Source organism: Podarcis gaigeae (genome assembly GCF_964106915.1).
Source record: "Podarcis gaigeae genome assembly, chromosome: 3".
Taxonomy (NCBI): Eukaryota; Metazoa; Chordata; class Lepidosauria; order Squamata; family Lacertidae; genus Podarcis; species Podarcis gaigeae.
Genome location: NC_139680.1, coordinates 53,765,974 through 53,779,254, shown reverse-complemented (window position 1 = coordinate 53,779,254; position 13,281 = coordinate 53,765,974). Strand labels below are relative to the sequence as shown.

At 39.9% G+C, this 13,281-nt stretch overlaps 1 protein-coding gene across 4 annotated transcripts in view; it reads right to left on the bottom strand.

Annotated features, from left to right (window-relative positions):
* The window catches only part of DCBLD1 (discoidin, CUB and LCCL domain containing 1), a 29,774-nt gene that overhangs the window by 9,330 nt on the left and 7,163 nt on the right, over positions 1 to 13,281 (bottom strand). For 3 of the 4 annotated variants that reach the window (XM_083731205.1, XM_083731206.1, XM_083731207.1), the window contains exons 2-8: positions 9,292 to 9,504; positions 6,717 to 6,851; positions 5,605 to 5,656; positions 4,762 to 4,834; positions 3,582 to 3,715; positions 2,423 to 2,463; positions 1,763 to 1,978 (exon numbers count right to left, since the gene is read on the bottom strand). In XM_083731205.1, coding sequence (XP_083587331.1) covers positions 1,763 to 1,978; positions 2,423 to 2,463; positions 3,582 to 3,715; positions 4,762 to 4,834; positions 5,605 to 5,656; positions 6,717 to 6,851; positions 9,292 to 9,504 — 864 coding nt within the window. The remainder of the gene's footprint in view (positions 1 to 1,762; positions 1,979 to 2,422; positions 2,464 to 3,581; positions 3,716 to 4,761; positions 4,835 to 5,604; positions 5,657 to 6,716; positions 6,852 to 9,291; positions 9,505 to 13,281) is intronic. The other variant, XM_083731204.1, reaches the window with a different exon arrangement.

Below are 13,281 nucleotides of genomic sequence, written 5' to 3'. Positions count from 1 at the left end.
TGAGGCCACATCCTACCCCTCTTTGACCACTGAATAGCTCCCATGTGACGGGCGAATCAGATTCAGGTAAGCTGCTGAGTGGGATCTCAGCAAATGATGATGATGATGATGATGATGATGATGATAATAATAATAATAATAATAATAATATAAAAAACCAGGCCTCCAGCTAATTACACAAGTGTTTCTGTAATGTGGAAAGGGTCCCCATATCCAAGTGTGCAGTGGCTCATCTGAAATTGGGGTACCAATTATAATTACATTTAACATTTATCCTGCAATTGTGTGTGTGGTTTTTCTTACTCAAAAGCAAGCAAAGGGAACCCAATCCAAAACAGGACTGCAGTGCACAAAGAGTCATGCCACCCTCTCCCCAAAAGGTTCATACCTCTTTCAGCAGCTACTGATAATAAAAAAGGAACTTTAAAATCCCTATTGGTGTTATTAGGTGTGTTTGAGAAAGGAGGAGGAGTCTTGGGGAGCATCACAGTTGGGGAGGAAAGGATTAAACCTAATCCTAATCCACGTCACCCCCTATGCACAAAAGAAAAGAGCACATGCACAGCTGCAGCCTGAAGCTTATGTATTAAAAACACAATGCATAGTTTGATCAAATCCAGAATAGAACTACACTCTCATCACCAATCATGGTAACAGTGAATGTTGTCCCTAGTTGTTGGGTATCAGCAGAAGATGTGAGATGTGGAACAATGGGAAATGGTGGGGCACACGTGAGAGTGTGTAAGGCAGGGCATGAGCAGATGTGGTTGCATTTGTGTAAGCATGGCTCTTTGTGTGAATAGTGGCAAAAGAACCATTTTCAGAATGGGACTAAGTGTCCTTTATCAGGGCCCTGCAAATAAATTCTCACCCAGTGTTGTGCAACCTGTTATCTGGGTGCAGCAATTGGTGCCCTACTCCCCTGCCCCCAGCCGTAAGCTATTATTTACAAGAACAGCAAGTCCTAGACTTCCAGCATAGTATGGCAGGCGTAAGGGAAAACATCTAAGGTGCTCCTGATAAGATCAAATTGAGGGATATATGAAAAGAATGGAGCCTCATTAACAACCCAGAAGAATTCATATATATTTAGTTTTGTTTGTCTAAAAGCTTTAGAAGAACACAATTATAACCAACGACAAGATTCCAAAAAGACGATAGAAGATGCAAGTATGAGGAATTCCTTTCTGCATTTCAATGATAAAGGCTTATTAGCTGTTGATAAGAAGAGTACCTCAGCCCCATTGGGCCTTCTGCAATTTATCGAACCATAAAATATTTCCCATTTGGTTACTGGAAAGGCATATTGCTCCTGAACTGCAGCTGTGTGGGCAGTAAAATTTGGCCTAAAAGCCTTTCGGGGGGTGGGGTGTATTTCAATTGGTCTTTGCTAGTTTTAACAACTCAATGTTGTAAGTACCTGCATTTTACTCAGAGTAGACTCATTGCAATTCATGGTCCTAAGTAAGCAATGTCCATTAATTTCAACAGGTCTACTCCAAGTAGGATTAACATTGGATACAACCCTTAGTGGTTGTTGTTTTTTGGCAGAAAGTTATTGTTGCAGTGTTACGAGACATATATACATTACATTTGTAAATAGCCCTTGCTCGGTGTACCATTTGAAACCTCACTTAAAACCTGAGGAAATCTAGCTTACAAGAACAGTAAGCAAGCTGCATAGGGTCACAACCGATAACTGAATGACACTAAACTTAAATCTAACTTAAGAGACGTACTCTTGCTATGACAGACAACTGACCTGTTATTCTTCTCCTTTCTCCCAGGTCAATTTCTAGCCACTGCCGAGAGTTGCTCTGGTTTGCTGCCCAGGAAGGCCCTTGGACTTTGAGCCAGGCCCTAACAGGAGACCACGGAACCACCTCCCCAATGTCATTGGTTTCATCCCAGAAGGATGACGCCGTGATCTGGCCATCGGATGCATTTCGTCCTTCTAGGTTCAGTGATTGATTGCAACCTTCCAAAGTGAAAAAAAGGGAGGAAAGTGTATTTTCAGATAACGGTATTAACTATGACTATAATCATCAACCTAGAAGACTTGATTAATTTCCCCCCAAATATCATTAACAGTTTCTGAAAATGCTTTCTTTCTCTACCCACCCATGAGCCCTAGCCTAACTCCAGTAAACAAAAGAATTTGATCTATGTTATAATAACTTGTTTTTAACATTTGCTTTTATCATTATTATTTTTAAATGAATATTTTAGATAGGTTCTTTGTAAACTACTTGGAGATCTCCTATAAAGTAAGTGGTATATACATTCTTCATTAACAAGCAAATAAAATAAAGTAGTTCATTGTATTTGCCCCAAATTGTATTTATTTTAATTGGAGAGTGCTTTGGTTTTTCCTGGATTATGCATTAATAATGTTTAAAATGAAAAAAAAAAATAGCCTTACCATTTGAGTTAAAAATAATCCGCTTATCTGACAGAGAGCCACTGTAAGAAAAAGAGATGACATTATCATTTTGATTAGCTACTCATGTACAAGAAATTTTAAGCTGAAATAGTTCTGCTTTATTCTTACCCTGCCTTTTGATCCTATAACTTGATGCACCAAAATAAATACTTTAAAGTACTATACAGTTCAGGGATTGGTCGTACTATACAGTTCAGGGATCATCTAACTCTGGCGACCAATGACCAGACCATTAGGGAGCCCCATCTAAGTTGCTCTGGGGTTTCTCAAAACAGAGCAGGATGTAAGTACAGTATAACAAGAAGCAGTTGACTTGTGCTTAACTCCCCACTTGAAATCAACGAGGATTCAATACATTGAACTCTGGCTTGAATGTGTCCCATAATTTTCTGTGGGAAGGGGACATGCAATTTACATGTTTTTGCAGCTTTTTAGTACAATATGTGAACTCTGGGTGCCATATGAATATCAAGGGGGGGGGGACCAAGGATACAGTTGCAATTTTATCATGAGCCTGCATAACTCAGTGCACTTTAAATCTAAACAGCTCTCAGTTTATTAACTCAAAACACCCAAAGAGAATAGATAGTGCCTGTCACTATTAACAGTACCTAAAATGAAATCAATTGTGCAGTTGAGCTCCCCCACCTCTCCTCCCTCCCCTTGCCCACATCTTCCCCGAATCTGCTCTGGAGGGTTGGGGTAGCCCCTAGAACAGATTTATGGGGTACACAAAGAGAGAAGGCGGAATGAAGTGTCAGCGTGTAAGTGGATGGATCGTGCAAGTATCATTGTGCTGATGGATCACTTAAAGTGGATACCACCCATTGTTTTTCTAATTCGATCCAAAGGGAAATTATAGATAATGGAAGAGTTCCTGGTCTGTTTGCCTACTCATGTGAAGGGAGGATGAAAGCAGCTGTATGCACAATGCCTGTTCACATCTTGGCTGATTAAGTGAAAATATGATGCTCCAAACGTGGCCATTTCAGTACATAGTTCGAACAAAACAATGGTTAACAAGAGTTTCCAACTCACACAAAGGAAGGAGTGAAGGGACTCTGTGTGCAAGAAAAAGGCTTGTGTGTATCATGGCTGACTAGTACACACATTATGCATGAACACAACCAATACTTACTCCTGAGAAAGGATGCCATTGGCTAGGATTCCTTGATACCGGCTTGTTCCTTTCAGTTTAATCACACTAATCTGACCACCCAGTTCGTCTGCAATTACTCCAGCGTGTATGGCAGATTTGCACAATAAGGAAGTCTTAGGTGCAGAAATCAAGTGAAAAGTAAGGCAAGATTTTAGTATTCAAACAAACTCACAGTCAGCACAATAAAACAAAACGAATAAACGTGGTGCCCTAAAAAAATTCAAGTCAAAAATGCAAAAGGAAGTAGCAATTTTCTGTATGCTAAATTACCTAAATTAAATGTGAAAACATGCTGAAGAGACTTAAGAGAAATCTACTTGTTGGACAAATATATTCTAAGGTTAATATTTTACAGTGTAGTAATCCTCCCACACACATCCTTCCTCAGAGAATAATTAACTGAGTGTCATTTCCATATCATATGTGCAGACAAATAAAACAACATGCTGAAGATATCATACTATATGCAGGGCAAGGCTGAGGGAAATGTTCCTAAATTTGGTTATTGCTATTAAAAAGCAGTTACGCCCATTTTGCAAACTGAACAATAAGAAGTTGTACCTGAAGAACTATACCTATTATACTGTGACCTGAACAAAAATAAATGGCTGAGTTTACAAGCCCACATGAAATGTGCACGTATGAAATGCATATGCACATGTAATCTGTAACACTGTTAGCACTAACAAAACAGCTGACCACCATAATACTTTTATGCACAATTCTTTTCCGATTCCATACTTTGTAATTATGATTGCACAGTGGTAGAATAAATGATTTTCTAGCCAACATCTTCAACGAACTGAGGTAATCTAAGAATAATTTACCATTTCTCCCAGTTCCTGTCTTCAGCAAAATGCACTAACCTTCACTGTGCACAACTGGTTGTTCTACTAGTCTTTGAGCCCAGCATTAAACTTTTAGGTTGTGCTTATCTGCAATAAAAAATTCTTCAGAAAGCAATGCTGTCACATCTCTAGCTTTCTGTAGACCGTGTTTGCTAGCCTGGTGCCCACCAAATGTTTTGGATAAGAACTCTCATCGGCCTCAGGTAGACAGGCCAATAGTCAGGGTTGATGGGAGTTGCAGTTCAAAACATCTGGAAGGCAGGAGGTTTGGGAAGGCTGCGCTAGACCTTTCCTTTATCCCATGTACTTACGTCTCTGTAGCCTTCCACTATATTCCCAGAAATATCACCTGCTATGTCTCTGCAACCAGCTGGACAGTACCTGCTGCCATGGAGAAAAGACAGGATCTTGTTGTGACTGGTGTAATGTACAATGCTCGCACACATGCACTTTGTAAAGCAAACAGTGTAAAGATAAAGGTTTTTCTTCTTCTAAATTCTAGCATATTCGTGTGCTCCAAATGGCACAGGTAGCCACATAAGCAGCAATGGAAATGAATTTTGTTCTGCTTAGTTCCTTCTAGCATTTTACATGTTCAGGGAACAATAGTAATTGAAGAAAGATAACACAGCACAACTACATCTGTTCACACCTTGAGCAACTGGCTTACATGCCATTACTCTTTAAACTTACTGCAAAGGGTATTTATTCAAGAGAACCGAGAAACAATTTAAACTGACATGGATCAGCTTTCAATCCTCCAGCCTGATCCTGCAAGATGCTTAGAGCTTTAAAACCCAACCACCCCCAAGACAGGAGTATTCAGTACCCAAAGCACTGCCCTAATTTCCCTTGGCATTACTGGTTATGCTACAGATAACGGCTGTTCAGTGGTCTGAAGCTGCATTCCTTAATTACTCTGGAATGCAAAATCTCTCTCCAAGGAAGACTTCACTGCCTCTCCCATGTAAGAAGATAATCACAGATTTAGATACCTCCGAGTATCTTCAGAAAAACACATTCCTGTGGTTGGCAACAGGGTTCCAAACGCAGCACAAACGGTCATGGACTGTATCCGGCTACAGCTGTAAGTATGTTAATTGCAAGATGCAACATGACAACCAGAGTGTATTGCCACCGAAACCTATATTTACCTGAATTCATTCTCCACGTGGTGGTTTGCTCTCTCCAGACATGTGATTAGATCTGCGAAAGTTTAAAAAAAAAGCTATTTGGGAATCACACAGAGAAGATGTGGATAGTCAATTCCAGCTGAACTGGATGTGGATAGTCAATTCCAGCTTTTTTCAAACCTCCCTCAGCAGCCACAGCACCTATTCAGTGTTTCCTTCTGCCAGCAAGCTTCTGCTCCTGGTCCCCCCCCCCCCCCACCTGCCCAATTTGTTCATCTGGATACACATTTTCTTCTGCACAGGAGCAATTGTTCTAGACTCTACCCTCAGAGCAACAACTTCATTGCGAGATCAGTCACATCCTACTACATCCTGAAGCAATGGCCAAGTGAGGGTGGTAGAAAGAATTCCAACAGACATTTTTGGAATATTTTTGTACAGTGAGGATTTTGTTCCAAGGCAAGAGGCCTGAAGCAAAAAGATTTCAGCCTGAGCGATGCGTCTCAACTACCATCAAAAAAAGAGTTCTCTTTAAGGAACTGAATCAAAACTTTGTCTGAAGAAAAGTCTTGGTTTATATCAGCTAGTGCTCAAATACCTGCAGAAGATCAAGAAGCCCAAGGATAATAAGGCCTAACCAATGAGAAATGAGCCAATGGGATCAAAATTAGGATTCCCAGTTCTATATGGCAGCCAATGCACTTAGATGTTCAGGTGCATGAAAGAGCCAAATTTCATCAGTGCCATCTATTAGATGAATTAGCACATTATTGAAATAGCACCCAGAGCTTGATTTCTAGAGGGAAAACAAGCGGGTCAAGCAGTTGGCTAAGGGGCCAAACCCATAAAACCAGTTTGAACTACTTAGAAAACTTAAGCACATTCATCTAGGCCAGGTGCTTTTCTAAAACATCTGCTGGTAATACCAGGCAGGGTATTACCTTCCACAGCAGACAGGGCAAAGAGGCAACCAGGTAAGATGATGGGGCGAGAGAATCATTGCACTCATCCCTGACAAATCTGCTCCGAAAAGGGCAGAAGAGTGGGGCAGGGAGAGAGGGATGGAGGCTGGATAGAGCGTAGCACCAACCCAAAATCATTAGTCCACAATGATGTACAGAATTGTACTTTACCTGGATGATCACTACTAGCAAAGGACAACAGGAAGCCTCTTCCAGACACATGGGACCTGCTCTCAAAGTGAATGGTTGCTTCATTAGAATCTAAGATGATTTCTTCTGGGACAGGCACATTCCCACAGTAGGGTCCTAAATGCAGAACAAATAGTATTTGAAATCGTGTTTGCGGTGCATTCATCTATCCATGTGCATAATTAATTGATTTTTGTTTGTAATCTTTGAAGTTACTCAGACCACCAAATTCTTGCAATTCTGTGTTCAGTAGGAGATAAAAGCTGGCATTAACATTTCAAATTGTTTTAGCTTTGTAGACGGCTGGGGCTCCCTAGCCTTTGAAGCACAGCATTCTTAAAGTGCAGCAATCCATTACAGAAAGAGTACAACAGTCAAAGGCTACTGAATATTGCATAGACTCAACAAGATAGCATCACCAGGTACAAGTTTTAAATGCAATCACAACACAGGGGGAAAGCAAACACATTTTTCTTGAGATGGCACATTGTAATAAAGGCATATAAAAAGAATTCTATATTTGAATACTTAACTGTTCATTCTCAATTTTTAAAAAAGAAATAATATTGTTTTCTTAAGATTCCCATCTACCCATCAAAATTTAGGGAAACAATCTATTAGAAGTCAACCTGGAACCAGTCTTACTTTTTCACATGATTAGCTATAAAGCACCTTTACAGTTAACTTCTAAAACCAATCAGCCGAAAAAGGCATTACATTTGAAATTATTTCATTAATTGATTTTTTGATTTAAGCTGATATTTTTAATTTAATTTAATTTTAATTTTAATTTAAGCTGATAATGATTTTTTTAATTTAAGCTATATTACAATTTTACAAAAGAGAGAAAACATTAAATGAAGAATGATGCTTAGCTCTTGACCGCACTACGCTATACACATTCCATCCGTTACCATTTGTCATAGATCGCAGGGAAAATAAAATGGCACAAGTCCAGCTGAGTCCAGCTCTGATGCATGACAGCCAGACCATCCTTGCCACCTGGTGAGTAGTTTGGCAATGGAGGCCCCGACAAACAGACAAAGCCAACACAGATGGACTCTTGCCATCATTTAAATATGTGAGCACCACACTGAACTCTGGAAAAAGAATTTCTTTTTCTTGCTTGGATGGAGATAGAGAGGTATGAGTGAGAGTGTGCAGAAACCCCTTACTGACCCTCAACCATCAGATCCATCTCCCCACATAGGGCTTCTTAACCAAATGATTTCAAATTTAACTACAGGGAGGAAAAATTATTTGTTAGTCAAGGAAGGATAGATCACTTCTGTTAATTCTTAAATATGTCATGCCATGTGCCACACGAGCTGGGGGGGGGGGGAAAGTGTTTTATAATTTGGAGATCATTGCACCTAACCTTCCCACCCACTCCCACATTTTCCCACAAGATTTGCCTCCACATATTTTCCCACAGATATATTTCTGCTGTCTCTTGCTTACGTTTCTCAATGACCTGTCTATTGCTCAGATGTAAGTAAGACTGCTGACTCAATCTATGGCTGACTGGTCTGGCGCTTTCAAAGCAGCATACCTGGCCAAATGACGATGAGAACCTATGCTAAAAGTCTAGATGCATGCATGAGAGAGAGACAGGTCAGCAGAAAGTCTCAAGGCCTTAAAAAAAAGTGTGTGTGGGTGTGTAGACTCTTGAGAGAAAACAACAATTGGAATGGAACAGGAAATGTTGTTTGGTGCTTTACAGCAGGGGAGGGCAGACATCATGCCTGCAGGATCTACTCTTGCATTTTAAAAGAATTCCAAGAACCACCAGTCAAAGAACTATGAGTACTAGGGTTGAACTCAGTTGTTCTACACAAAAATATGCTCCCCTCCTCTGGCCTTCTTCGTTTCACCTGTATAACTTAGGGTGGAGGGAAGAGTCATTTTGTCATTGTTATTGTTAAACAATTTGGAGTCAGAAACACATGTTGATCTACTATGAATCACTCAAGAGATCAAACAGTAGATCTTCATCTACCTTTCTCCCCACTCCTGCTCTACAGAATACAGACATAATGGAAAAAGTAACCAGCTTCTAAATAATGAAGTACAAAACACAGGAATATGGCAAAGTAATGCCATAAAGAATAAATCTTATTAAATATATTTTTGGTTGTTTTTATTATAGTACTATAAAACAAATTGCAACTTAAGTGAAAGGCAACCCGTAAATTAGTTTCTAACAATATAACAACAACTGTACCTTAAACATTACCTTGAACAACATTCCCTTAAAACAGGACTAGTTAACCTGTAGCCTTCCAAATCCCAACAGCCCATTCCAACATGGCAAATGGTTAGACCTGGAATCCCACATCATCTGAATGTCTACAGGTTAAACACCTGTGCATGACCATACCAAATTACATTAGCTGAGTGGGGAAAGTGCCATCCCAGTCCTAAACACCCAATGCTCAAGAACAAATCTTAAATAGGACTGGTTTCAGGGAAGCCTTTCTTACTTTGCTCAACAAAGAGTTAATTAGAGCTCTAAGTATTTTAATGCATCCAGTCTTACTGGTATATCGTTACATACCATGCACTGTTGTAGAACTGTGGATGCTAAGATAGTTAGATTCACATTGCTGGGATTCAATATCCAAGTCTCCAATTTTCAAGATCAGACGTTTCCCCTGAGGCACCTGAATTCTTCTCTCACAGGTAGTGTAGTTGGGGTAGGTTCCCGGATAGTTCTTAGACGCCAGTGTTCCACTGTCTTGATAGATTATCATAGGCCCACATCCATCTCCTGGGGAGGACACAGAAAGGGGACAATTAAGAAACCATCAAAGCTGTCATCAATAGGCACATACCTATTTCAAATCACTACACTATTTCAAAATGGAAGTCCTCCTTATTTTATTTTTTTCATTTTAAAATTTAAAGCAAGTTCTCAATAAACCCTTGAAAACAGGTCAGACTGAACGGGGGGCGGTACATGGACCCCCAATTAAGAATCTACCAAATTTCTATGTGACTCACACTTCCTGTTTACCATGGAAATCCATCATGTACCAAACTTATTTAAATGCTCCTGTTCTGCCTTACAGTGGGGCAGGATCAGGAATACAGACCTTCTTGCTCAACCAGGTCACTCAACTAACTTATGGGTGAGCTTTCTCACCGCAGGATAACATGATCTTCTGTATCATCAGGATAAAGGGAAAGGAAGGTTCACCTCATCTTGTTGAAGGGTTAAACGCAGGTGAGCAGCAGAAGGTGTGGTAAAATGTTCATCTGCACCAAGTGACTGCTCTCACTCTGGTAAACAGAATGTCTTCACACAGACTCTACAAAACACTGTGCTCCTTGTAAAGAAAAGTAGGGGATCTTGCCTTCTTCTTCCCCACACAGACATTCCATTCCATTAGAACAGGGGTAAGGAACCTAAGAACCAGCGGCCAAATGCAACCCCCCAGTCTGCTCTATCCAGCCTTCGAGACTCTGTGCAGGTCACACCCCTTTCCTCACGACCACTTCTGTTGCTCCACCCGCTTTTTTCATGTGGAACCACCTACCACCAGCATGTGACCCTATGAGGTTGCTCATGAAGGAATGACATTCTTGGGCCTCCGTACTAGCGCAACAGAAATCAGAAAACACAAGAATGTGGGATTACCTCTGTCTGGTTTACACAAAGGCATGATTTTGCACGAGTACTATACAGTGCTTACATTCTGACCCATGGGATTTTTTTTTTTTGCCTAGAAGAAAATGGTTTAGGAGGAAATGATCCTGATATTAACAGTGAATGACCTAAGCTGGGACCCTCTTTCCTCCACCTACATGTAGCCTTGGGCTTCATTACTGGCAGATGTTCCCTTTTGTATTCTGAAACAGGATGACGGTGAATTGTCATACTGCCTGCACAGTCCCCTGATATTTCTGCACAGCACATCCGAAAAAGCAATTGCATTCAGAAGTAACAGAGCGATTTCTGGGGGAGGGTAGCTTTATTTATCAAGCTTCTCCTCCCCCTCTTCACTCATCCCTTTACAAATACAGCAACTAAGTTAAAAGTCCACCAGTCTCATAGATCTGGGAAGAGTTTCCTTAGGAGCCAACATAGAAGCACAATCCTATACACATCTAATCAAAAGTATGGTAAGTTCGAATGAGTTCAGTGTGGCTTACTCCCAGGTAAGTGTACAGAAATGCAGCCTCCAACATACTTTGGAGTAAAAGTACTCTGAGTAAATAGGAGCAAGACTTTCTGAAAATTGTCTCCTTAGTTCCAGAGTGATGTGCTGCGGAACATCTTTCGTAGTTCTATAGAACAGTATCTGTGTGAAGAGTATACAGTATTCCTGAACAGCCTTCCCAAACCTAGTGCCCATTGGTCATGCTGGCTGAGGCTGATGGGCAGTATGAGCTGTATATATTTGTTAACATTGTAGACCAGGGTGGATTTGATTTAAATCAAGTTGGTTTGAATCACGATTTAAATCACTAGTCAGTAAGACTTGATTTAATCATTTTGTTTTATACAGAAAGACTCATTCTTGCTGGTATAATCTTAATATTTACAACCAGATGAAGGTTTCATTTTTGGAACAATAAATTTTCAGAGTAGTTTTTACAGTTATATAAAAAAATACTGATTTGGTTATACTATTAGAAATACATAGACAGATAATTATGAAATTATTGCGAGGTTTAATAAGTTAAGTGTTTATATTTGGACAACTTTGCTGCTGTACTTTATTGGAAGGAGAAAAATGATCATTTCCTTAATAACAATTTAAACAATTTATTTAACTAAAATAATATTATAGCATATGTATCCATGATTGTTAACTGATGTGGTTAAACAGTGTTAAACTTAGACTGAGTTTTAGCACACATGAAAAACTTAAAACAAATCCTTATTTCCTGATGAATAACCTTTGGACTATAATGTAACTTAAACAGAAAACTATCTTTAGAAAGATTTTTCCTCCAAAAGCATTTTATTTTAAAAATCCAATTTAAATCAAAAAAATCAAATTTAAGTAAAAAAAAAGGAAAGATTTTATTTATTTTTTAAAAAAAATCATTGATTTTTATTCACCCTGTTGTAGTCCACTTGCTAAAGATATATACATTCAAGTGGTGCACAACTATATATAAAGTATGGCTAAAACCACACAAATCCAATTTCAAAAAATGTAAGGTGATAAAATAAGAAACATTTAAAACAAATGTCACTAAGCTGGGGTAGAACAGTCGGTAGAATCGTAATCTCAGGGTCATAGATTCAAGCCCCACGATGGGCAAAAGATTCCTGCATTGCAGGAGGTTCGACTAGACGACCCTCGTGGTCTCTTCTAACTCTACAGTTCTATGATTTTAAATAATGTGACTGGACAGGCTTGCAGAAACAGGAAAATCTTCAGCAGGCATCTAACACAGCATAGCAAAGGGTCCTGTCAACAGGCAAGGAGTTCCATAGCATAGGCACTGCCACACTAGATAGAGGCACAACTAATCACAAAAGCAGAATGGAAAAATGAGCGGCATTTGTAAAAGTGCAAACTCTAAAAGGTAAAGGGACCCCTGACCATTAGGTTCAGTCACGGCCGATTCTGGGGTTGTGGTGCTCATCTCGCTTTACTAGCCGAGGGAGCCGGCGTACAGCTTCTGGGTCATGTAGCCAGCATGACTAAGCTGCTTCTGGAGAACCAGAGCAGAGCACGGAAACACTGTTTACATTCCCGCTGGAGCGGTACCTATTTATCTACTTACACTTTGACATGCTTTCGAACTGCTGAGGCACAACTTATCACAAAAGCAGAATGGAAAAATGAGTGGCATTTGTAAAAGTGCAAACTGTATTCTACTGTAAAATGGCTAGCAGACACCAGTTTAGAGAAGGCTGTTCTAGACAAACATACTTGAACATATAAAACCAGGATAATATAACTGGGGTAGTGATTCCTATTCAAAATACATCAGTGATTCTTTAGTTGGGGAACATCATGCAGCTCAATCTGTCCCGAAGCCTCTTGCTCCAAACAGAGGAGCCTTCAGGGATATCTGAGGGTGGATGCAAAGGGAATGCATGTCGGGAATCCCTCCTCCCCATAGGTGTCTGTTTACATTGCCCAATATGGACTTTTAAGGTTATGAAGGGCTTTGTCTGGGACAGCTCACACAAGTTTTTCTGGTTTGACAATCCTGGGCAGCTAAATATTTACTAAGGTTTGTTAGAGAAACAAGATGCTTTGGGGTTGGGGGAAGAGGGAGCCAAAATGTTTGCCCTGGTCCAAGCCAAGGATGTGTCAGTACTCAAGAATTTTCAGGGAGGAAACCAGGTGCCATTGCAAGACAAAAAGAAGTGAACTATTAAAATGCATCATGAATTAAACAAAGAAACCTGATACTTAATTCTCAGCTCTACTTATTGACTACCCTTTTAAATCCTTTAAGGCAGGGTAGGTCTTAGTTTTAGAAAGACCTGTGTATCAAGAGGACCTATGTCCTCCCTTTCTTCATTTAATTTCCAGCATCGCACTGCGCTTGGGACCTTCACAAACAAACTCAAAGG